General features: G+C 43.1%; 1 protein-coding gene across 1 annotated transcript; it reads left to right on the plus strand.

Moving 5' to 3' along the window:
- Window positions 1-26,226, plus strand: LOC123997590 (serine/threonine-protein kinase 40-like). Its single transcript, XM_046301982.1, is given in 12 exon segments — window positions 1-227; window positions 4,199-4,325; window positions 4,693-4,778; window positions 5,671-5,814; window positions 6,913-7,143; window positions 7,794-7,846; window positions 17,120-17,235; window positions 19,135-19,279; window positions 19,792-19,807; window positions 19,809-19,912; window positions 20,151-20,235; window positions 21,527-26,226. Coding segments are annotated over 11 exon segments (1,320 nt in total). The 5' UTR covers window positions 1-227; window positions 4,199-4,207; the 3' UTR covers window positions 21,749-26,226.
- Window positions 26,227-27,342: the final 1,116 nt, after the last annotated feature.

Genomic DNA, 27,342 nt, shown 5'->3' on the forward strand with positions numbered 1-27,342 from the left:
GCGCTGCTATGGAAAGATGCGATCAGAAAGCTGACGAATAGAAGCTGTTCCCGAGTGGTCATTTCGGTAATAGTGGCTAAAACAAACATTGCGCGATATCAACCCTCCATATACGGTCTCCTTTGGTTGGGGGCAACAAACTGCGTATGCACCGAACAAATACTTTTAAAGAAATGTCCATGCTGTAGCATTACAACGCAGACTTTCCTCGGCGTTTCCAGCTCGAGGTAAGTTGTTAAAGAAAAAAAAGACCTGAGTGAGCGAGGTGGCGAACGAGCTCTAGCGGTAGTAACGTTAGTAGTAGCTAGCATGTACTTTGTTTAAATGGACTCCCCGTTCTCCACAATGTGTATTTTTTTTAGCAAACAATGGGTAAATTGAAAACCAAAAATATTAATTAACACGTACATGCACATTTGTCATTGGGGTCGTTCCGATGTGTGAACGGTGTACATTGTTGTAATTCGGGCTAGCTTTGGGTTGCTTGTGCCGAATGGAATTTAGCAGATTTAGCTGACGTTATTTAGGCTACCTAACAGTTTCGCTGACGCCGAGTATCGTACATTATTTTGAAATTAACATAACCACTGTTCCCATGCACTGTATATGCGCTGTGTTTTACTCATTTGTATTCGTTTCGTTTGAGAACTTATTTTGCTACAACATTGCGTTCGGGCGTGGGGCTCGTTTGTAAACGCTCGTGGGTTGTCGGTCAGTCGGTACTATAAATGGTACCTAGTTAGATTTTACTCATGTCATGACACAAGATCAGGATGACTCAATGGCTTTAGGCAAATGGTGATTGTTGGCACTCGTGTCCGTTGTATTGCATCCCTGCGATGCGTGCTCCTTTTCATTCGTTTCAAATGATCGCCTGATACAATGTTGCAACTGACACCCCCTTTGCAACATGCTGTCGTCGTTCCTATGTCTCTAGTTATTTTTTGGTGACCTTGTATGGCCAAGTGCATTCAAAGTGTAACAAAAGGCAGCCAGCTGCAAGATGGTAGGTAACCATAAGAGCGCAGAGGGCAGCTGAGGTTTCATCCAGGTACATCATCATGCCCATTACGAGCTAGCTAGGTATATTTATCATGATGTCCGATATAGAGGGTGATTGACTTGTGCAAGAAATCCTTTGTTCAACATCGACCCCACGTGATTTGTATGAATCATCTCCTCTGACAACATTGTGATAGCTTGGACTATTATTTTTCAATTATTTATCAGGATATAGCCTGGGTTCCAGGTATGAACGTGTAAAAACTGATATTTGGTTCTATTAGATTATTTAGAGACGGCTCCTTTAGCTAGTGTTTTAGCTAATTATTTTGTTTTGCAACAGAGCACGGTGTGAAATGCTTGATTCATGCTGCTATAATAGGACGTGAGTGAATCTCCAGTCATCTATGGTGGCCGTGTGTGCTCTCTCTAGCTATTTAAAGAGCGCATGTTCAGCGTGGGAGATTCTCTCTGGTGCCTTGTGTCTGATATGATTCAGTAGGCTATGTTCCTACTCTCTCTCAGTACAGTCAGCATCAGATAAAACTGCATCTTAGCATGCCATTGCGCTGAAGTTATTATTGCGAATCATTGTGCTTTCCTCGGGTGGTTTGACCTTTTGGTTCTTGAACTATTGGTAGTTGGCTTCCATCACCAAACTAATCTGAAGTCATGTTGTGAGCTGCCCATTTCAGGCAAGCCTAAGGTGCATGCGTTACAGTAAGGTAATTGTTTTGTCAAATGGTTTTAGGGCAGTACAGTGCTCTTGTAGAAATGCACATCACAACCTGTCGGCTCTTATTCAGTTAATAATAGTTCTTGTTGGACAGTCATTTTAGCAGCATACCCTGTGTACCATTCCATCTTTGCAAATTGCAATGGCTAACATTTAGTTTAGCCGACTCGTGTAAATAAATGGTATGTTGATTGATAGAATATGCTGCTCTCCTACAGTTGCACATGTGACTGGGAGTCATGAAAAGCACTGTTCATAAGCCTCCCTGGGTGATTGATGACTGGTTGAGATGGTGAAAGACATGATTACGACACAGTCTGCTGTTTGGTATCTGAAAAAATCCTCATAGAAGTGAGAATTTGTGTAGGCCCACTTTGACTGCTGCAAACTGTCCTGTCCTCACCGGAGCCAAACTGTGACCCATGGTGGAACAGTTTCAAAATGGAAAGATGTCTTGTTTTCCGTGGCTTCGCTGTGTTGGCTAATGTGTGAGTATTTTGACTAGTGTTGCCAGTAATGCAGTTAGTTTTTTGGGTGTGTGTCAGTTTCCAATGTCTACTCATGCAGGTAATTCAAATGAATTGTTATTGCCCTCTATGCTCCCACTTTTATCAGCCTGAATCTTCTCGCTCTGGAACATCTGTAGTCGGGTTGAACTTGTACTGGCATGTGTCCACTAAAGATCTAATGTCACCACAATCCTGTCTTTAGACACATTGACCTATCACCTTTGTGCTGTAGTTTCACTACAGGAAGTCGCACATTGTTTTCACTCTGAAACGATGCCTCCTTTTTTACACTCTAGGACATGTCAGTTTGCACTCTTATTGGTGTCATTCCTCTGACATTTTAGAGTTTTTGACAAAACCTACTCCATGATAACCCTGGGGTGACTGAACTGAGTGATCCCCCCCCCCCCTCAGTTGGTTCTGAGCATTACTTTCCTGTTATGGGAACCAGAGTGTGTTTTATCGCTTAGGAACTCATTTTAGACAGGCAGCAAAAAAGCAAATACCTCTCAAAGATAGAATACCATAGGTCCTATAGAGGTAGGTATGTTACTGTAAATAGATGTCACAATGTCACACACAGGTTCCCCTGGCATGTGCCTTCAGTTCCTTATCGGAAATGGTAGGGTTGGTATTTAATTTTCTGTCATGAAAAAAGCCATGAGCCCAACCTTTTATGGGAAACTGTCTTCTGAGAGGAAGTCGTATCCTTTTACTGTCAATGGTTATAACTCGCCACATAGCCTAGGCCACAGATTTAGAGAACCGCAAACCAGTGCAGATTAAGTTTCAAGTTTTAATGTCACGTGCACTAGTATAGTGAAATGCCTTTCTTGCAAGCTCCAAACCAACAATGCAGTTATCAATGTAGTACTAAACATGTCATAGAGAAGCTATATAGAGTCAGTTCCAATCAGGATCAGGATATATCAGTAACAGAGTAGCGGCAGCATACATGCTGAGTGCATGTGTGTGGTGTCCGTATAAATGTGTATGTTGGAGAGTCCTGTGAGTGTGTGTGTAGACAGTGCAAAAATAAAAGGGTTAACCCAGTCAGTCCTCGTAGCCATTCTGTTAGCTATTTAGCAGTCTTATTGCTTGGGTATAGAAGCTGTTCAGGATCCTGTTGGTGTCAGACTTGATGCACCGGTACCACTTGCTGTGTGGAAGCAGAGAGAACAATCTATAGCTTGGGTGGCTGGTGGCTGGAGTCTAACAATGTTCTGTGCCTTCCTTTCACACCGCCTGTGTGAAAGAGCTGCAGCAGGATTTTCAGAAAGTAATTGCAAAGGATAAAATGAAAAAGGATGTATGCGCAAAATAGTATTCAGCCTAGCCCTTATTACATGTTTTGCCATCTTTAGCATTTCACCAGAATTCCACCCTTGCAGGATTTTATGTTGCAGTAATCCTACTGCGTTCTGCATCGAGGCATTTGCCATTCAATGTCAGTACATGGATGTTTTGTTTGCTTGCCACATTGTGAGGATTTAAAGCTGAGGTGCCATCTCTCTCACCAGAGAAGACATCTGAATGAACCTATAATGGCTAGCCATTCACACTGTGTTAGTAAACTTGTGGGAGCGGTTTCCTAACGTGGTTGGGCGGGATAAAAGCCTCCTCTCTCATACCACAAGACCGTCTGCTGCATTAGCCAAGTCAATAGAGAACTTCTGGAGAGACCCAGGTATAGTCATGCAGTTTCAGGGATGATTGAGAACTAACGTACTTTCTACTGTATGACACATTGACAGAATTTTGGTCAGAATCTTAGTGTTGGAATTATGCAACTCAAGATGTCTTTTTTTCTAGTGGCCTGGAAGAACGTCAAGACCGTATCAGTTTGAAAGTTTTGCTTCCCTATGGTCACATTTCTGTCCCAACACTACTTAATGTGCCTACCTTGATCTGATGTTATCTGATTAGCTTTTTGTCTCTGTTCTTCCTGCAGAGCTCCAGCATGTCTAAGCGGCGCTCATTGGAGAGGGGGGCCGGAGAGACCTCAAGCAGGGCCAGCAAGCTCCTCTGTCCTGGAATAGCTGGAAGCAACGCCAAGAGGGCAGGTCCCTTTGTCCTGGGTAAAGAGATGGGGTTCACGCAGGGGCAGAAAAGGGGAACGGTTGGCCTCTTACAACTGTGTGCGCAGGAAACTAGGAAAGAGGTGGGGGGGATTCAGTTAGCTTGAGGCAAGAATGTGAAGAATTTTTAACATTGGGTAGATGGCTCAGAATCTATTAAGCAAAGTTGCTATTTCTTCAATCTTTTCTGAAAATGTCAACTTAACTTTGTTAAATGTTAGCATAAGTTCTCCTGTCTGCTAGATGACGTGTAAAATAACGTTATGTTAGGGGGGGTTGAAGTTTGCATGCCTCTTAATGGTTTGCATTAGGACACACACACTCTTTACCTTTTGGTCATGCAGCTGTTGCCACTTCTTCCTTACAGGGCCTCGTTTGGGGAACTCGCCCGTGCCAAGCATAGTGCAGTGTCTGGCCAGGAAGGATGGGACGGATGACTTCTACCAGCTAAAGGTGAGTGGACACACTCGGACTGTTTCTTTTGAATGATTTCTTTTCACTGTTTGATGGAGATGAGTTAGTGTCTTCAAACAATAGCTAGTTAGCTACAGTGTCCCAATAGCCTTCTGAAACTTTGACCTTCCTCAACAGACATCTTTGTTAGTGTTCAGTTATTTCTTTACGGCCCTATTTGAGTGCAGCAGCCTGCTCGTGCTTGGGTGGAAGACAAACTGTAGAGGCAATTTGTTTATTGGGGCAATCCAATAATCTGTTTAACACACAAGGTGTTTTAGGAGGTGGAGTGAAAAAGTGGCCTGTCTCATGAGTGTGTTGACCGTAGTATTTAGGGATGTGTTTTTGCGCTGGATAAAATGAAACCAGCATGAAAAAACATTTATTTTAGTAAATACTTTCTTTTTATTTTTTATTAAATGATAATTTTCTTAACTGCATTGTTGTTTAGGGGCTTGTAAGTAAGGGTTTCACTGTAAGGTGGAACACCTGTTGTATTCGGCACATGTGACAAATAACATTTGATTTGATGTGCCAAATATGCAGGCCTGTTTTGTCCCCTCTGGCTCTCAACCCCCTCTTCCTAAGTTCTTTCCCAAGGCCTAGATCAGCTGCTGGGGTCAGCTGTTATGGTACATCTTTAGGCATTGTTGTGGGGTGACGACTTCATGTGGTTCATTGTTCAGGGATTTCTCCCCAGTCCCAGAGCGTCTGTGCTCGTGACCTCGGGGTCAAATTCATTATGGGACACAGTAGTAAGATGTTTTGCAATGGGAAACCAAAAACCAAGTGTTTCTTATTGGACACATCTAGGTAGGCCCTCCCTGTTTGAGTCAGTTTTCTTCCTTTTAGTTCCTAATGAACACGACCTTGCTGCTGCTTTCTGTTGTAGATCCTGACGCTGGAGGAGCGGGGAGACGCGACCGGGGAGACCCAGGAGGAGAGGCAGGGGAAGATGCTGCTGCACACCGAGTACTCCCTCCTCTCGCTGCTCCATAACCAGGATGGAGTGGTGCACCACCATGGTCTGTTCCAGGTAAATAGCAAGAGTTTACTTTGTGCACCACAAACTTTCAGGTACATTGCTTGGCGCTGCAGCCAATTGTAATGTCTTTCAATGTTGAGAACTTCACAGACCTGTACTGAATTACTGTGATTGTACATTATTCTTTCTGATGAGAGACTTGCATAGTTTTCTACCAACGACCCAAAGACACCCCTTCAGGGAAAAACATTCTATTCACACCCCCTCCCTACCAACCGCACTGCACGATCCAAGTCCAGTGGAGCTTAGAGATACTTGAAGCACCTTTTTTTTCTTCTAGCATTCACTTTCCCAGCCATCCACTCTCACAGTGACTCAGCCTCCCGCCCTTCCCATATCTTTATAACTTTGTTATTGTTCCATCTGTCGCCTCTCTTTCACAACCCTATTCCTTCTCGACACGCTCTTCCTAAAATAGCTACATTGAGCCGTGAGGCTGCGGCGTGATTCATTCAAGGCTTCAACAATGGTATTGATTGGTTTATTATAGTTCCGCCTCCAAGCGGACCAGTTAATAATGATTTGTCTCAGAAAGCCTTTAGAGGCCCAGCCATCTAAATCTGGACAAACCAATACCATTGGGGACGGGGACAGTGGTTCGCTCTGAGAAGAATGACCTTTGTATTTCATCTAAATCCCCCCCCCCAGACTGTGTTCTAATCACATTGGAGATGGGATGGTTGTACACATCACTGAGCCCTGTCATCTCCTCCACTGTTCTCTCTCTCTCTCTCATAGCTGATTGAAGCCAGGTTGGAATTTCACTCGGCAATGGAAGAGGTGATGGCTTATGACGCATACGATTTGGATGCCGTTCAATTGTCATGTCTTTTGTCAGAATCCATATTATTTCTTACATGCTTCTAAAGAGATGCCTCAGAGTTGTATTGTTCATGGCACACCGTAGCAAAATGTTTTGCAATAGAAAACCAACATTTTATTGGACAACATTTTATTCTGTTTCGTGGCTTTTTGTTTTGTGCTTACTGAACACTACCCATATCAACCGATTGTAACACGCACAGATAAAGGATACAGTCTCTTCTCTAATCACCCTAACCAACCCGCTCTCTTCCCTGTCCACTTTAGGACCGGGCGTACGAGATTGTGGAGGACCCGGAGGCCAACAATGGCAAGGTGCGCCGACTGAAGAAGCGGATCTGCCTGGTGCTGGACTGCCTCTGTGCGCACGACTTCAGCGACAAGACTGCGGACCTCATCAACCTGCAGCACTACGTCATCAAGGAGAAGCGCCTGAGCGAGCGCGAGGCCATCGTCATCTTCTACGACGTGGTGCGCGTGGTGGAGGCCCTGCACAAGGTGAGACCGACTACCAACAAAACACGTACAGCACGTTTGAGGGGATCAGTTTGAGGAAGATGAGACGCAGAATCGCTAATCATGATCACAATGCGTATGCCTAATTATTTGGAATGTGGGGGGATTTGTAGATCAGTGATTCAACTCAGTCCGACTACAATGTAGCTGTTTTGAACGTTCCATCTGCTTCTTGACTAGGGTTCAGTCTGCTATGTACTTTGCAGATTTCCCATTTTCATTATCTGATGGCCAGTTGTTTTGGAAGTTTAATGATTTGTAGATCAGATTATCTGGTCAGTGCCTATTGCCTTCACAGGCTGACCTTCAAGATCAAGTAATTGGTCACTGACTTGACTGTATAGTCGTCGAGAGCCAAGATGACTCATAGCTTTGACAATTTGTTTTTGAAAGATGTATTATGTAAGTGTGTTTTCTTTACGGTCTCCAACTTAAGTCTTGGGCCTGTTCAGACAAGTCAAAATGTTGTTACATTTTTGTTATGGAGCCCCTCCGATGAGTCATCATCCAAGCTAAACCGCTCCTATAGAGCAGTAACAGCATTGACTTGAGTTGCTTTTGTACCAGTGCTTCATTCAACAGCAGTCTGATAGTGACATATCTGATCCGTCTCTACCTCTTTCACCCTGCAGAAAAACATTGTGCACCGAGACCTGAAGCTTGGAAACATGGTGCTGAACAAACGGTAAGGACTCAGTCACGCTTTCATATTTGGTTCAGCCATGCGAGATGCCCCATCCAGTGTGTATCCAGTGTTCAACTGGCCTTCATCCCGAGCAGGGTCAAGTCCTCGCAGCCTCAAGGAAGAGCGAGATATCCAAGCCCAGTCCCCCTTCACCCCTCTTTCTTTCTCTTGCGCTCTACATTTTCTCCCCCAACCCCTATCACGTACGAGTCAGTGACTCATTCCCTGTGGTTGGGTTTTGGAAGGCAGTGATGGGAACCTGGTGAGGAAAAAGAGGGTGCGAAGAACGTGCCCTCTTACTTTGTTCTCTCTGGAAGAGAGGGGGGGGTGGAACCGCACATGGTTGGAACTCTGGCTCGAGTGCACATCCGGTCACAGTTGTGCTGCCGGGGATCTGATAGGCCCTGCAGAATGCAGCCAGCTCCTTATCCATAAAGCCCCCTTACCAAACCCCCCCCCACTTTCGGTCTTATGTTCCAAAATTTGAGGTTGTGTTTTACATTGAATAAAAGTACAGACTATGGGATTCAAAATGGTACATCATGCACTGTAGTTGGAGAAATAAGCGTGTCCCGTTTAGGAGAAGGGCATTCAAACATTTAGCCGCGATTTCACATGCTCTACATTAATCCTTGGAAAACGTATATTTAGAAAAGGAATACTTTCACTGATTCATTGCCAAATGAATTCTCTGTACATCTCACCAAGTTTCCTGATTAGGCAAACCATTAACAGTATTAAATTGCCTATTGTTGTAATTTAAAAAACCTTTTACATGGAACTACAGTGCTGCTTTGTTTTACACCCGGTAAGCCTTAAGAACCAACCAAGAATTCAAGTCAACACGTGACTGGAAATATTTCAAGATTAAAGTACTTTAACTTCCAAGTGCTAAAGGTAGTAGCCTAAAATTAGAGAACTTAACACAAGGGCTTAGGTAAAACAGTGTCTAGGCTTTTATCATGAGATTGTTTGAGTGAATTTTTCAAGTTATGTTATGAACAAACTGAACATTTCTCTCTTGCTCTTTGGAGCAGGACGTGTAATTGTCTGGCCTTTTCATTGCAAAAGTCCTGATCTTCTCAAAAATGTGTTTTGCCTGGTTGTGTCCATTCCAGAGGATGCTTGCTCATCTTTGGGAGGAAGGACATCATTGTTACCCAGCAGCGGAAACCTAGTTCCATCAGAGTGAAAGCTCCGTGGCCACAACAGGCTCCAGACAATTTTAAGCTTGTAAAGGAGAAAGGCAGACACAAATGAGACATTAAAACCTTGCATACCAGCAATAACATTCTTTGAACCCCAAGCAATAAGCTCAAGTACAAAGAAAAAATACCTGAAGTGCTGCTTGTTTGTCTCCTTACACTGCTGAAAGACAAATTCCAGAACAATAGGTAAAAAAACGAATTAATTCACCTCCTATAGCTTGTTATTGCCTGTTACTAAAATGCCCGGTACACACACAACCGGCTTCCAGCCAAACAATGGCATTGCAGACATTACAAGACAATTAGCAGTAGGCTAGATGTATATGGTATTCATCTTGCCTAAACAGACTTACCATGGTTACCCCATGGATTCTTTTTGTCTGGCTGAAGTCGCCCTAAAAAACAATGCCATATTCTCTACAAGCCAGAATGTTGAATGAAATTATATTTACACTTTTACCGGTTGTATATGCTGTTGATAGGTGGTGGAGATTGTGTATCCGCAGGATAGTGATGTTTACCTTACTTTTTGCTGTGCTGGTAGTTTCTGTCACTTGCATTTTCAATCTCTTGACGTGACACACTATGTAAACAATAACCAAATGTAACCGGAATGTTGTCCTCTGACACGTTCCCTCACAATCAGCTGGATGTGTTTGGGGTTTGTGTTTCATGTGCGAATTGCATCAGTTTAGAAAATAACAACTGGAAATACAGACGGCGTACTAAAGGTTGGGTTGATAACACTTCCCTGTGGATATTTTGCATCAAATTACCTCTGACATAGGGACAACATCGGTGGACAGCCGGTAAAGTAAGTTGAAATAAAGTTTGTTCATCATTCTGACTTTTTAATGGGACTGTTCTGGAATGCTGAGCCTACACGTTAGAGACGAGAAACTATTTCACTCTCGAATTCTAAACGAGGCTAGTATTAAGCTAGTTGAACATGTGTAGATAGCTAGTTATTTAGCCATTTAATGTGTCCCCGTCACTTAACTTGGGGTTTGATTAGCTTGCTAGTCGATTAGCATTCGCATCAGTGGCTATTTTCGGTAGCTAGCTAGTTAAACATAATAAACTGACACGCATATTATCGTCATGGCTTTGCACATCAGCAATCGACTAACTGCAGAATGCAACTGGCCATCTCAGCTAGCTAGCCGCCTATTACGTTACCTGTATGCAACTGTCTAGCTAGCTAACAATGTAAATGACTTTTTTTATACAGTTGAGACTAACTCTTGGTTTTAACTGTAAGCTCTTAACTGTTAGAATATGATTCATGACAGACATAAAAGTATATATATATATATATATATCTTCCCACTCTGTTTTAAAACAGACTGCTTTTGCCACAGAAGAAAGCGCTGTGTCGAGACCAGCTGTATTCAGGACCACTGTTATTTAAAGCTGTAGCTACACTTTGCATGCCATTGATGAAAATGAGTTAATCCAAAGGAGTTTACAAATATCTGCGGTAGCAGAGAGGACGTGCCATGTGACAGGGAAGCCTCGAGTGACAATTGCTCTTTCTTGGGAATGACCCACACCCTTTATCTCAACCAATCATGGCTAGGCAATATTCTGTATTTTCTCCAGGGTGAAACCGCTTCGTGATTTCACATTTTATATATATACATTTACAGGTTACGTACAAGTTTCTTATTAAGAAAGTTCACATTTTCAAAAAGGCATTTCTGCAACAACAAAAATGCATGGAGAAGAGAATTTTAAAAAAATTTTTTTTAACTTTTGAATGCCTGGTGTGATCGGGGCACATATGCGCAGAGTGTGTGTGTGAATGGAGTGCATGCTAGTGAGGACGGTGGGGGGTTGTGCACTAGTGATCTGGGAACAAATCAAAAGTTGCATATTGAAGACACATTTCAGTTGAACCCCCTTTCCATGTTAAAATATTATTTTTGACGGTATTGTATAATTTTGACCTTCGCAATATTGTTTTCTTGCTAGTTTGCTGTACCTGCACCAAAACGGAAACATTTTTCCTTCATAGCTAGTTCTCCTTTCTGTGAATAGGGAGACTATTTGTTTTCAGCACTTATTTCCATATCTGATCAGAACTTGTTTACTCATCCTCTCGCTCGTCCCTCTGTAGCAGATATATTTGGAGCATTGAATCACAATACATATCGTATCGGCACCTAAATATCGTATTGTGAGGTCCGTGTCAAATCCCAGCTTTATTGTGCACCCAGAGCCTCTCAACCCTGCTGGATGTCTTTATTTTTGTTGTATGTTTTTAAAGACACAGGTTTCTTTTTTTTTTTTTACAGTGAATGTGTTTTTAGCTGTTATCTTGAGCCCATGAAATGTAGGAGTATGCTAGTGACTGTTTTGATCAACACAGTGCAGGCTTTTTCAATTCCTCTTGGCTCCATGTGCTCATAGTATGTCTATGTGTAGACTATTAAACAATTGAGAGTGGCATATTCATGGGTCTGAATGGGTTTCATTCATGCATATACATTCATAACTAAATACTAGTGCCCATACATCACCTAAAATCATATTAGCCACTGCAAGGAAGTGTTTACTACCTCAATTCCTTCTCTTTTGCTCTCCCCCCCCCATTACACATGAACATACTGTGCAGCAGTGCATCCCAATCCGGGTCAATTTAAGGCTTGATGATTTGTTGAATTAAGCCAAAACAAAAGTGGTCAACCCTTTGGATCCTCAGGACCAGGACTGGGAAACACTGCTGTACACACTGGGAACTGAGCCGGCCTGTGTCTGTAATGGTGAGCCCTGTAAAAAAAAAAATCAAAGTGCAATTATTGTACCATATATTTTATTTTAGCTGTATAGATCAAAACACTTGGCTCTGCTGTTGGCATCACACAATTTAGAAAGACCATTCTATTTATGTGGTTGGAATACAGTGGGCACTTGGAATGCAGTTTTGTTTGGTATGACAACTAATAGGAAAAGGGGAGGAGTTGGTATGACAGTAGGAACCAAAGTGTTGGTCAGGGTTTCCCATGGGACCCTAATTAGATTTAAATCTGTACATTCACAAATTTAATATTCTTTATCTTTTCCTCTCTGATTTTAAGAACAAGCTGTTGTACAACCAATGCTAATCTACTCCCACTGGTACCAAGCTGTATTAGAGCAAAAGTTTGCTAGCAAGATTTGCCTTATCTCAGTGGAGTTACCTAAATTCAGCAGCTTGGTAAGACCAACAAACTTGTGTTTTGCAGAGAGCAAGTTACACAAATGAATAATAGAAAATGTGGATTTTTATATAAGTGAATAGCTACATCGTTCATGTTTGGACAAATCTGTTGTGCTTTCTGTTCAGTCAATACATGCATAGATTGGTTGGTTGTTTAGCAACAAAATAAAGGCGTGCGCAACTATGGAGGGTGGAATAGAAGGGGTTGGCTTAGGAATGACAACATGTAAGCTATATTTCATCTGTTTATTAACATTTGCACCATGAGCAATTCTCTCAAATACATTGTTAGTTATTGGTTAGCTAGCTAGTGATTATTATTTTTTTTTACCATATTAGCATTAACATGAAATCAGTCAAAACACCTCCAAAACAAGACATTGTATCAATAACATGAAACAAGCCACTTACGATTCCCCACATGGCCGTTTCTTATTCTTTCTAGCAATCTGGCCATCCAGAATTTCAACAACACGCTGACTATGTAGGCGTTCACATCGTTTTCGTGACGTTATCAGCTAACCCATCTATAGTGAATCTAGAACGATATGGCAGCCTCTTGCGACGTGGATGTCAATATCGCAATTTTATATTAATCGTGCATCGCTAGTGAGCACCATTCGGCAGCCGTAGTGGTGATGAAACAAAGTGTTTTGTTCTGGCCGGTGGGGCTGCTGAACGGAGCAGACGAGTGGAACACTGTCCCAGCTGGAGACAAAAGGAGAGGCCTGCCAAAGGCCCTCCATAGCTCAGGGCTGACTCACCATGGACACACACGTCTTTCACTCACTCTCTCACACACACACACACACACACACACACACACACACACACACACACACACACACACACACACACACACACACACACACACACACACACACACACACACACAGCCCTCTATTTACTTTCCCTCCCTCTGTCAGAAGCCTTTTTTTCTCACACACTCTGCTCATTACCTTTTTCTGTTTTTCATGATTCCTTTCTTCCATTCCTTGTCATTGTCTTCCTTTTTTGTCTTTCGCCTTTGCTCTACGTGTTTCACGTGTCCTCGCTGAGTGTGCATGCATACATTATGGGGGCTGGATGGATAGAGATGTATGGAGGAAGGCCTCACCCAGATTTGGGATATGCAACAAACCATTTTACACCAGACACTTGTACATGTGTGAAACAGGACAAATGTAAGCACCCCTATTTGATCTTGGATTACTGTGCACTTTTACCGTTGCCTAATAAACTCCATGCTTTCCCCAGTCCTAGTGGTAGGACGACACAGCATAGCCTATCATCGTGTGAATCCAAGTTTACATCGATATGATTGCTATCATATAAATATTTGTGTGTAAAAGCTGCCATTTCTCGCATAATTAATTTTAGACACAAAAAAGAACCAACCTTGTCGAACAAACAAATTGCCAACATTTAATGTACCTGCATTTCCTGTTTCCATCAGGAAATGCAGTTCGGGTAATTTATCTGCTTGAAATGGATGGAATGAGGCTGTTATTACATCTTGCCAGCAAGTTGTTTTAAGTAGCTGGTGTTTTGTAGGCTAGTAATTTTTAAATTAACTGTTACATTGCGGGTGTACTTTAGGCTTGTACGATGTTTGGTTGATTGCAAACTAGAATTTAGAGGCTGCACTTGTCAGGTCATCCCTCTCTCTCTCGCCCGTCTCTGCACAGTCTTTAGACTGAGTTGTGAATAGTGCTTGTTTGTCAGCATGCATGCAGTCAGCTGACACTTGACGGTGACATCAACATCTCTGCATATATTCCCACTGACTGTGCTGAAGATCAGTTTACACCTGTACAGTCTTCTTCCCTCCACCAACTTCTCCCCGTCCTGCAAAGCTCAGTGTGCTGTATCATTGTCAGGAGTTTGCTTATGCTGGAAATAAACTTTGCAAATCACATTTTTAAAAGGGTTTGGTTGATGGTGCTGGGTTCACAAATAAGTAAAAAAGCAACATTACAAAAATAGGAACATCTTTTAGTAGATTTTCGAAGTCCATCTGTGTTTAAAACTGGAAAGCGAAGTTCACTTTTTTATAATGTAAATTGTTTGATGGGACAAAAGTCATGCACAGGTAAATCCCCAAAATGTTTGAGAAGTCCTTGACCTCACCAAACTGTTGTTTTTCTGAAAATTAAATCTCTATGGCTTCAATTTGAGGGACACTGCTGCTGAATTTATTTTTATTTGTAGTTTTTTTTTTTTGTGCAATTTGTTGAGCTTCATGTGGAGCCAGAGGATGCCATATTCAACCCCTTTCCCACCAGTCAAGTTATTTTGGGCAGGATGGGGGGAGTCACTGGGGATGTGGAGGTTTCTGGTTTCCTGTCTCCTGGGGATCACATGACCAGAAAGTGGAGACGGTGTGGCTCTTTTGGTCCCTCCAGTCCTAAGGGTCCCTCTCACGAGGCGAACACGCTATCTCATTCATGGAGAGGATACAAAGTAAGAATAGCAACCACAGTTGTGTGATGCATGCAGGCAAAAGAAAGGCCCCCTTCATAAAGCAGCTTTTTATCGAGAGCCCTTCAAGCGTCACCTCCTGTCATTGTGAATTCATTATAGACGGCTCATTTTCACAAATCATTTTGAACAGCCTCAGATGGTAGACTGTAGACGAAGGTTTCCTCTTCAAAAAATGTTTTTACAATGTGGCATTTTCTTCACAGCAATTAACCTTAGCCCGAATGTGGCCTTCTGTCTGTGTGAGCAGAATGTGAACTGCATACAGTGTGCAAGTGAGAGAGAATAGGGGAAGCTGCATTGACCTCGGTCCTTGGAGAAACGGGATGTGGGTGAGACCATGATCTTGAGTAGACCATGGTGCTAAATTGCAGTTGTGATTGTGTAGCCTGTGCATGCTTGCGTGTGTGGGTGGACTTAAGCCTGTGTGTGCACTTTTCCTTATGTGCTTTGCATACACATTCGTCAACCCAATGGCATGCAGGATTAGTCATCGAGATAATTATCCCAAACCACAGGTTGACTCACATGTTTGTCAGTGTAGCCTTTTTAAAATGTCCTCTTTCTCTCCATGTTCTGGAAAGGACAGAGATACACACACACACACACACACACACACACAAACAATTTATCTACGATGACTCATGCAAACATCTGATAGGCCTATGATGTTTCTACAGAAACCAATATGATGTCCCTAGCAACAGTGCTTGAGCGCCAGACTGTCTGGAGTTTACCCTAGCAACGGTGCTTGAGCGCCAGACTGTCTGGAGTTATCACTGTCCTCCTGGTTTGGAGTTGTCCCTTCAACTGGTGGTGGTGATCGTATTGTGTTGTTTCTTTTAAACTTCCTTAGTTTTCTTTTAAGATGATGCAAAAGAGTCCATAATGCTATGGTCAGAACTGTGATGGTCAAATTAAGCAGTGAGTGAGCTATGTCTCCCACGTCAGCCAGCATCTGTTTTAATTATTTCATGAAGCACCCTTTGTCTCCCAGACCTACCAAACACTTATTTTTTTGTGTGATGAGGCAAACTTTAACAATCAGGAAGTGAAGTGGAGTGGAGTTTCCTGGGTCATATTAGAGCAGTGGTTCCCAAACTTGTTATAGTCCTCTACCCCTTCAAACATTCAACGTCCAGCTGCGTACCCCCTCTAGCACCATGGTCAGCGCACTCTCAAATGTTGTTTTTTGTCGTCATTGTAAGCCTGCCACACACTATACAATACATGTATTAAACATAATGAGTGAGTTTATGTCACAACCCGGCTCGTGGGAAGTGACACAGAGCTCTTCATAGGACCAGGGCACAAATAATATAATTTAGCTTTTTATTTAGCCATCTTGCATAGAAAACCTTATTTGTTCATCAAATTGTGAATGACTGGCCTCAGGTTAATGAGAAGGGTGTGCTTGAAAGGATGCACATAACTGCAATATTGGGTTTTTGGAGAGAGTCTGTCTTAAATAATTTTCCACAGTCTGTGCCTGTATTTAGATTTCATGCTAGTGAGGGCTGAAAATCCAATCCAAACTCCCAGGGCTTATTTCTTTTCCAATGGTTATGTGAGTGAATGTTTCGTGTTACGAGTACTTTTGCGTATACTGTACAGTCACACTGTGGCTGAGGAAGGGCACTACTCCCAATATAAGTGAACCCCCAAATCAATGTAGTTCTCATCATATTTGCGCCTCTAATGGTCCAACATCCCTGTCTGTTCGGTGGAGGAATTGATGCAGCTCGGCTAAATCAGATTCGCAACTGTCTGTGTCCATGCCAGCTGGGCTAACAACACATGTAGAATTACTGATGCTAGCATTGGATGTGCTCATGGAAGCAGAACCACTTGTCGTCGACAGGTGTAATTCTGCTTGTAGTAGCAGTACTACCATTAGAGCTGGTGGTACGTGTCTATGGACGCAGGCCTTAAATCTTTTTTATTTTTACCATTTTATACATTTTCTCGCAAACTGAATGAACAGCAGCTACGTTTTGACTACATAGTGGAATTCCTGCGAGGGAGTGACTGTTTAATGTGATTGGATGTTAATTATTTGACTAGACTACATGTACTTGACATTGTTATTTCGCTGAACACTAGATGGTTTTATTTTGGACAGTGAAACGAGCCTATTCAGGCTGTTTGAATGTTTAAATGGACTGTTTGAAAATGTGAAGAGAATTTTATTTTTGTTTATACCAAAACATAAAATGTGAATCTCATTTTTATTTGGCGTGCCCTTGACGGCATTGCGGGTACTTGTACACCTGTTTGGGAATACCTGCATTAGGCCATACTGTACTGCATTTTGGTCTTTTGCTCAGTTTCATTCATCTACTGAATATGACCCTGCTGTGTGTTGGTGTCTCTGTACCCTAGAACTCATCGGATTACCATCACCAACTTCTGCCTGGGCAAGCACCTGGTGAGTGAGGACGACCTGCTGAAGGACCAGCGAGGAAGTCCAGCCTACATCAGTCCTGACGTACTGAGTGGTGAGAGGACACACACACAAACACACAGATGGCATGTGAAGGGGAAAGGAGAAGGAAGTTCTCTATAAGTCTGTCACGAATGCTACTGACTGATGCCAAACACAATCGCATAACAGTTCAATTGAAACTTCCATATCTCCATGCTTACTTTATGTAACAAGAGGATGCAGATCATGTAAGCCTATTGATTTCCAAGGGTAATTCACATGTTATTTTTGTAATGTGGTTTGACTGATAAGCTCCTGTTATATATTTTACTGTTCTGTTGAAAATAAGGGTCAGTCTAGTTTAATCTGGGTCGAGCTGGGAATCTGCGAGTCAGTCAGGAGGCTTGCGTAATGTTTGGCAGTCCACTGTTGGTTTTTCCGGTTATTAGGCAACACCGCCTATTTTGCAAATTTGGAAAGTTTAGTGCAGGCTGACAGTGGCTGAAAGTATCTCAAGGCTCTATTTATTTATTTATTGACTTGATCATCTGTGTTGTTGATTTGTTTGGTTTTTATTGCAAACATGTTACTGTGCTACATTTTGCTATTAGTTTAATCGCTTGCTGCAGAGACGGCACACACTATTCCATCACTCGGTAGTTTGTGCAGGAACGTCATGCATACACTGAAGTTCTAACCATTTGAAAAGTTATTCTCAGCCCTTCGGTCTAGACACAATTGGCGGGAAATGTGTGAAAAGAGCAGATTTGTCTGGTGTTTGCTTCCCCCCTCTCCATTAAAACACAACCTAGGCATATATGAGCGGAACATTGACAAGTTGAAAACAGAACAATGAAACAGACCTAGTGAGTCACACTGATGACTCACCGAGAGGGAAACTACTCCAAAGCCCTCCCCCCTGTGTGTGTGTCAACTGCATTACCTTTATTGCCCCATGGGCGGAGGGAGGGAAGCAACTGCCGCCACCTCTTTATAACAACACGGGCCTCTGCTCTTAAAACAGAGCACCATGCTCATTGCTCCTCCCTTACCATCACTGGCTTCTGACTCATCATGCTTTTACTGTTTCATAGGTTTAAGCATAATGGCCGTATGGTATTGCCAGATGTGGTTGGGAATTTTTTGGGGAAAGATAAGCCTAGACCTGCAGTTAGAAGAGTGGTATTCACATGGTCTTCTGTTTGTGTTCCATTGGTTAATCATTCGTTACGTGGTTGATAATGAGATATTCTGGGTATTACGTATGGTTTTAGAGGACAGTGGGTTGAGCAGTAACAACAAACGATGTTCGTGGTTGAATTAAGATTTGAGTGCGATTGTACTGGTGCATGTATGTACGTACATGCACCATACTGTTACATGATATGTAAGCCTATATGCAAAACATGTTTTTAAGGAAGCATCATTTTCCCAGTTGCAAAACGTCAAACATTATCCAGGTTTCCATCCAAACTTTTTGTGAGAACATGTGACACTTTGTCTGACAACAGGCCTGATGGAAACGGTAAACTTTCCAATTGTCGACGAAACAAAAAACATATATATATTTTTTTTAATTGTCAGAAATTAAGTGAAATGCTGGTTGAAATGCTTTTATGCTCATTAATATAATGGCATATTGATAACTTGGACTCAGGCGAAGATGTTGTTTGGTCCCACTGACTTCCCACAATGACTGCACGCAGAAGCATGCAGTTTATTAGGCTACAGATTAAATAAATGATTAACTTCACAGGATGGTGAAAGTGCATAATGTGCTTGATGCTCCTTTCCAATAAATATCAAGGGTCTTATTCTCGTGTCAATATTGTTGATGCTTGGCTGCCGTTTGACAAAAACTTGCGCAATTTTTGTTGTTGTTCAGAACAGAAATCTCATGTAGGCTGTCGCCAATTGAAAAGAGACCGAGCTCGTGAAACATTTTAAATTAATCCAACGTCTTCCTATGCAGGGCGGCCATACCACGGAAAGCCCAGTGACATGTGGGCCCTTGGCGTGGTGCTGTTCACCATGCTCTACGGCCAGTTCCCCTTCTACGACAGCATACCTCAGGAGCTATTCCGCAAGATCAAGGCTGCAGAGTACTCCATCCCAGAGTAGGTCAACATACAACCCCCCACCCACCAATGAAGTACCACATCCCATACAAAACCACACAAGCATTATTGTTCCATGCACCCCCATACAGTGTTGCGTGCTACATGTCATACGACACCTTCCATTCCATACAGCGCCACACAGGCATTGCTCAAGGCCCTTTTTTTAAACTGCGTTGGTGTGAATTGGAAGACTCTACAATGATGCTTATGACAGTTGGTCTACTCAAGGACTTTGGCAGACTTCTGTAAAAGTTCTGAACTAATAGTAATATATGCCATTTAGCAGATGCTTTTATCCAAAGTGACATTTTACATACAGTTGGTCCTGGGAAATGGAACCCACTATCCTGGCGTTGCAAACGCTACACTATACCAACTGAGCTACAGAGGACCATGCTTTTGTTGGTTCCTCCTATGTATTATTCAACAGTTTCTCCTTCTGGTACTGAAGGCCATAAATATAACCTTTCTCCCTCCCTCTTTCTTCCTTTTCCTCCCTCTCCCCTCAGGGACGGGCGTGTGTCAGGAGAACACTGTGGGTCTTATACGGAAGCTGCTGGTGCTAGACCCCCAGCAGAGGCTGACTGCTGCCGAGGTCCTGGAGTCTCTCAGCGGCATTATTGCCTCATGGTGAGTCACGGCCTCCTGGTGGACAGGGAGAGAACTGTAAATATTGGCAGTAGTGGTTTGTGGTTGAAAAAGTGCTTAACAATATACTCATCTGGTGTGAGAATATCATCTATAATGCCATCAAGATGTTTAACTTGGTGTAACATAGCGTAATAGGTTAATTTAAACGCTGCACAATAGAATCACCAGTCAACCCTTGCTGTGTCGATAAACTGTCTTTTGTGTGTGTGCTTTGTAGGCAGTCGGTATCCTCTTTGACCGGTCCTCTTCAGGTTGTACCGGACATCGATGACCAGGTCAGCCACCCAGAGCATCTCCAGGAGGTGAGATCCCTGTGGCCAACAACCCCCTGACCCTCCTTCAGCCTTTAGCATTAGTGCATGGCTAATCCTCAGAACTTCATCTCACCCAAAGCCTTCTGGGGAACAGAGCCAAATGCTCCTCCCTTACTGACTGGTGCCTTGGTGTTTGTTCTCACAGTGCCACCATGAGGCAAGCACTTTCATCACATTTGAATCCAGTCTTTTTAAATCTAAAGGTGTTGTAAGAAATACAAAAGTGTGTACAAGTGTGGCTTGACAAACATTCTCAGTCATAAAGCTGTATTTTCAATTCACAATCTAATTTTATTTGTCACACGTGTACCGAATACAGCAGGTGTAGACCTTACAGTGAAATGCTTACAAGCCCTAACCAACAATGCAGTCATTTTTTATTATTATATGATAATAAATAAAAGTAACAAATAATTAAAAGGGCAGTTGTAAAATAACAATAGCGAGGCTATATACAGTTGGCACCGGTGCAGAGTCAATGTGCAGGGACACCGGTTACTTGAGGTAATATGTACATGTAGGTAGAGTTAAAGTGACTACGCATAGATAATAAGAGTAGCAGCAGTGTAATAGTCTGGGTAACCATTTTATTAGATGTTCTAATAAAGAAGTCTTCTGGCTTGGGGGTAGATGTTTAGAAGCCTCTTGGACCGAGACTTAGTGCTCCGGTACCGCTTGCCTTGCGGTAGCAGAGAGAACAGTCTGTCTAGGGTGGCTGGAGTCTTTGACAATTTAGGGCCTTCCTCTGACACCGCCTGGTATAGAGGGCCAAATTAGTTTGTTGGTGACATGGACACGAAGGAACTGGAAGTTCTCAACCTGCTCCACTACAGCCCCGTCGATGAGAATGATGGTGTAAGTTAATCAGCTCTGTTTTGACAAGGATGCTGATCTCTTGATCATTAACCAGGCTCTCTAACATGTGTTTATTGTGTCACAGTATCTCTGTGTAACAGCAGGGTCGTGTTCAGTGGGCACCAAACAGAAGACAACTAACAAACTGGGAAGGGACTACCTGGACTTGGTAGACCTGGTCCAACCTGTTGGAATGTCTTAAGACATTTTCCATGTCCTCTAATGCAGGGGTTTTCAAACCTCTCCTCAGGGACACCCAGCCATTCCATGTGTTTGAGCTATACCAGATCTAGTACACCTGATTAAACTAATCAATAACAAAATTGTAAAATGTCGGGGTCACTGAAGAGTTTTGAAAACCACTGCCCTGATGAACACGACCCAGTGTGTAACTAACTAATAAGCATTTGTCTCTCTATCCCAGGTGAAAATGACGGAGGAGTCGTCACAGTACGAGTTTGAGAACTACATGCGCCAGCAGCTGCTGCTGGCCGAGGAGAAGAACACTATTCACGAGGCCAAGGCCAGTTTCCTTGCCAAGCGCCAGTTCAGTGCCATCCCGCCCGTGCGGCGCCTAGGCCACGATGCCACACCCGTCAACCCTCTGGACGCAGCCATCCTGGCCCAGCGCTTCCTCCGGAAGTAGCCCCTTCACCATCACCTTGCCCTCTGGGGGAGAAGTGGGGTGGGGGACAAGGGTTGGGTCGGGAAGGTACCCTGAAACTAGTATCTATGGGAGCTTAGCCCGACCCTCCCTTGGGTAGAGGGATCCCTAGCTGTGGAGAGTTAGGTAGGTGGAGTGGGAACAGGGGGGGGGGCAGAACTGATCACTCACCTGACAACCTCTCATAGTTTTCACACTTCAAGTCTGGGTGTCGGTGGTGTGCACAGGAATGACATGGCTGGAGAATCTGAAGATCTCAACCAAAGGCTCCCACTGAACCCACCCCCCAGCCAGCCAGCCAGCCAGCCAGCTATGGGCACATATGGACTCAGCCAGCCAGCTATGGGCACATATGGACTCAGCCAGCCAGCTATGGGCACATATGGACTCAGCCAGCCAGCTATGGGCACATGTGGACTCAGCCAGCCAGCTATGGGCACATGTGGACTCAGCCAGCCAGCTATGGGCACATGTGGACTCAGCCAGCCAGCTATGGGCACATGTGGACTCAGCCAGCCAGCTATGGGCACATGTGGACTCAGCCAGCCAGCTATGGGCACATGTGGACTCAGCCAGCCAGCTATGGGCACATGTGGACTCAGCCAGCCAGCTATGGGCACATGTGGACTCAGCCAGCCAGCTATGGGCACATGTGGACTCAGCCAGCCAGCTATGGGCACATGTGGACTCAGCCAGCCAGCTATGGGCACATGTGGACTCAGCCAGCCAGCTATGGGCACATGTGGACTCAGCCAGCCAGCTATGGGCACATGTGGACTCAGCCAGCCAGCTATGGGCACATGTGGACTCAGCCAGCCAGCTATGGGCACATGTGGACTCAGCCAGCCAGCTATGGGCACATGTGGACTCAGCCAGCCAGCTATGGGCACATGTGGACTCAGCCAGCCAGCTATGGGCACATGTGGACTCAGCCAGCCAGCTATGGGCACATGTGGACTCAGCCAGCCAGCTATGGGCACATGTGGACTCAGCCAGCCAGCTATGGGCACATGTGGACTCAGCCAGTCAGCTATGGGCACATGTGGACTCAGCCAGTCAGCTATGGGCACATGTGGACTCAGCCAGCCAGCTATGGGCACATGTGGACTCAGCCAGCCAGCTATGGGCACATGTGGACTCGTACAGGCCAGGGGGATACCAGACAGGCGTGTGTGTTTGGACATGGAAAATCCCCCCCCATACGTTTCTCTCTGCTGAGACCTGGCCATCGCCCTCCTACCTACCCCCATTTATTCTTGAAAACCCTGAGCAATACAGGGCCAGAAGAACCATGTAGCAACCTTCCTCTAACCTCCCTCTCCTCAACTCTCCAAACTAAGATCACTTGATCATGGATGTAATTCACTCTCTTTAGTTTCCTCATAACCAAAATTATCTGGACTAGTCCCGTCTCTAAGCTGAAGACTTCAAATCTACCTCTCTCAATCTTTACTTTGATTTTTTTTGTGCATTTTAAACCATGTCCACCATTCTCGGAAAACAAGGAATTGTCGGGGTAGTGTTGTCACCGTAGACAGAAAGCATTACTATGTTTTGGTGCATAATGGTTTGGAATGTGGAATATGAATAAGCTTTTTCCCTTATGACTAATAAGTAGCATTTTATCCTTCTATTCTACATTGAAAATGCTAACTATCAAAGGGTGGCCAAATCGACTACTTCTGTCTTTAAGTCTAGCAGATTATATTGTTTTCTTGCTTTCGCTCTCATCCCCATTATTTTTGCATTTAGGTGTCAAGTACCTGGAAGAGCTGGATGGGGCGACGTTTATTAGATGTTTAATGTTGATCCTCTCCCGTTATTGCTCTTCTAATTGGCATCTTTGGTTAATAATCACGACGTGGACACTATAATTTTGGGGGGGTGGTGAAATCATGGCGCGTCTTAACTGATTGTTAACCAAGGAAATATTCAATACTTCCCGTTTTATCCTGTGACATCATCATTGTGAGACAGGTATTGGGCATGAATTTGAGTGAATGGTAATGCCAGTGATTGTCATTGTGTAGATAAGTGTGATTTGGGCCAGGGGTGTATTAGACTAAGCCAGGGCCTTTTCAGTGGTAGGTGCCGACTAGAGCCACGTTATTGAAGCCCAGTGAGTCAGTGCAGATCCTTAAACTAACCATCCTTCCCAATCTGTTTATCTTGCCTGCCTCAGTTGCTCGCACACACTGAGAACATACAGGTTTTTCTAAGACTGGCTGGACTGCATGTGTCCGCGATGAAAGATGGGCATCCCTCATTTTGCCCCGGTCTTAGTCGTGAATGCTCTAGTGCGTAGCCAAGTTTAAAATCAAACAAAACCGTGATGATCATAGTAGCTCTCCCTTTTAGCTGTTGTAAGTTATATTGTAGTAGCTGAGCATGAAAGACTTACTATGGTGTTGATCTTGGTAATTGAATAGTGTAATATTTCATAGAGAAACTCAACAGTGAGGTTGTCTGTCGCGTTATGCACATTCTCAAGCCTCCCTCTGCTGGCGGTGCCGTAGTGGTGCCAAACGTGATCAATCCAATCATTCTGCACAGACGCTAACGGCTGTTTCGTCTAAAGTACACTAGTGTCCTTGAAATACGATGACATTGCTAAAGTAGGAAGATATTTAGTATGAAAAATGTTTGCCATTATGTCGGCAAATTTACTTTAGACAGATGGCAATGTTGTCATTTGTTAGCAAAGTTTGTCAAAAATAACTGCCAATGTTGCTAAGCTACTAACTCGTGAACAATATTAGTCATCTGTTCACATAAGCTTGCCCATCTTTATGGGAATTCGCATTGCTTAGACCTTCACCCTATTTATATCCAAATTGATCACGAGTAGAAACTCGAGTCAGTTTTGTCCTATTTCATTGTATATTGTCTTTTTCCTTTATTTCATGTATGTTAATTTTGTTATTTATTCACTGTCCATTTTCAGGCATCAAATCTATTTTCCATTTTTAGCTTTAAGCAAGAAGTGTTCTGGTTTCATTTGTTTCTCCAAACATTCAAACTTGAGCCGCCATTGCAGTTTTTCCTCTCTATCAGCCATGTTCATTAAAGATCTCTTTTTATATTTTCTTTTACCATTGCCACACACTCGTGGTCGATTTAAGCTACACTAATAATGAGACTGACTCTGCATAGTTCTATTTTTTACACAAATAATCGTGCATTATGATGATTTATGGTAGTGATCTGTTTATTACCCGGATCCCAGTTCTGTTTGTGCAGACTTGCCAACTCCTGTTTCCTTGACAATGACCAGCACAAACCGATCTGGGACCAGGCCAACTGTTTATCGCCCCATACCAGACTTTTGGTCAGTATGTAAATATAATACCATCATTACAGCGACATCATCAGTAGAGCTTCCATCTAGTGGAACGATGCCAGCTCTGATCAGGGGTACATTCAGTAAGGTGATATGTTGCAGATAGGAATGTGTTGAATAGAACTGACATGATTCCAAATTCAACATGACAGGAAATCATATCTTCATCTGAACGTTTTGTAACATTGCACACTCTTGAACAGCCCTGCTTTAACACAAATTCTATATAGACATGCATTAGAGGCAATGCTAGCCACCACCTTTTGAGAAAAATAAATAAATACATGTAATGAGATTTTGAGATGTTAGCTTTTTTCCCACCTCAATGTGAATTTCTGGGTATAAAAGCAGTATTGTAGTTGATAGTGTGTCAGTAGTTCATGAGAAAATAGTATTTTGTGAACTCCACGGCCCTTGTTGAAGTTGAAGGCAAATTTGTGATCCCGTCTTACTTGAGGGTGACCATAACCCACTATTGGATATAAATATGCAGGTTTATTAGGTAAGACCCTTGATAGTAAATGTATTAGCTGAAACATTATCAAGATAGTGTTCACATTTGGCTGTTGGGCTTGTCCCATTTGTCTATGAAAGTTGTCCCCTTCATAGATGTTCTGTGGACTGAAAGCACCATACGAAGCATGATCTTGAGCTCTTTGTAAAATGTGATTTTGCATGATTTTTATTTTTTACTTGCAAGGTGGTCCCACAATTATTATTGCCTGAAATCAACCAACCAGGAAGAATTGGGAATTTGAGTCTTATAGAAAAACCTAATGTTTTTCATAATACATCTGATTTTTCAGTTAATGAACATTCAACTTAAGTTTTCATTTTTACTATAATTCAAAAATATGGGAAATATCTGTCAGTTTAACGATGTATTTGATTTGCTGAATATTACAACTGGAAAATAGATGGTGTATGATGTGGTGGTAAAAAATGGTTGAAAACCAGCAGGATTTGTTGTAAGCTGCTTTGTTGGATATATGAGCATCTAATACAAAAACCTGGCTAATTGTACAGAGATGGGAAAAAAAGTTTGTATAAAAGACATATTTTTGTACTTCATCAAATCTCTACATGCATGTCGGCAATAAACTTTGATATGGAAAAGTAAGCTATTCCTACCATTTTATTTCATGTGAAACGTTGAATGTTGACAATACTTCCTGTCATTGCCAGTAGGTGGAGTACTTTCTCAAAGAATATAAATGCATTTGCTCCATCTATAACCAAGAACACCAGATATTGTGTAGTAATGATGATAACCCCAGATATTGTGTAGTAATGATGATAACCCCAAGTGTTGAATCCTGAATCGTCAATGAAACCCTATGTATTCAGTTCACAAAATGGAAAGGAATGGTTATCTTCCTGTAGTTATTACTCTTCAGTCTGTCTCATGCCATTTACAGAATGTGTATTGACTCCCTGCAGAGAGGTGTGTGTGAAATACTCAATTGAAACAGTGTCTTTTCTCTCTGAGGGAGTTTTGGACCATGGGCCAAGGTAGATTTGCTCCAACAGGAAGGCCCCTGCTGGTCCCCCTGCACCGCGGTTATGTGCCCCTTCTCCGATGCCTCACCTCAGCCCTTTAAACACACATCCTAGCGGGGGATTCATTTCTTTACACGTCTTTGCATTTGCTAATGCACACAAGCTCCTGATCGGTCCTGTAACATGGATTCCGGTAAGATAATTTAGAGTTATGGATGGGCCTTAAATTTCATCTTATTTATAGTGGCGGCTGAGCTGGTCTCTGGGATAGGCCACAAGCTGTGGCCAAAGACTCCAGTGACAAAAGATTTTTACTACTTTATGTCCCAACGAGATGAAAAGGACTAAAGTAAATTATTATTACACTGATTGGATAGCTTATGTCTTTCAGTTCCTGTATGTACAAGAACTCCGCCATGAGGCTTCTTTGCTTTGAACTTGCTCTGATGACGTCCGAGGGATTTGAAACGGAGGTCACCTAAGCTCCTGCCAAACGTCGCATCACTCCGTGACCTAGCAGTCTCTCAGCAACGGCACAATGTATGTGTGGACGGACGAGGGGTTTGACACGCTACAGAGCCTTGCCCATCCCTCAGAGACCCCTAAAACTAGAGTATGTCATGGTTGGCTGGGCCTTGGCCACTGGAGGCTTGGCTGTACCCCACCCTTTTTTCCTTAGCTGGGGGAGAAGGGGGGTCTCCACGAGAGTCGGCTCAATAGCTCCGAGCTTGCCAAC

Source organism: Oncorhynchus gorbuscha, linkage group LG15 (genome assembly GCF_021184085.1).
Source record: "Oncorhynchus gorbuscha isolate QuinsamMale2020 ecotype Even-year linkage group LG15, OgorEven_v1.0, whole genome shotgun sequence".
In the NCBI taxonomy this organism is placed as follows: Eukaryota; Metazoa; Chordata; class Actinopteri; order Salmoniformes; family Salmonidae; genus Oncorhynchus; species Oncorhynchus gorbuscha.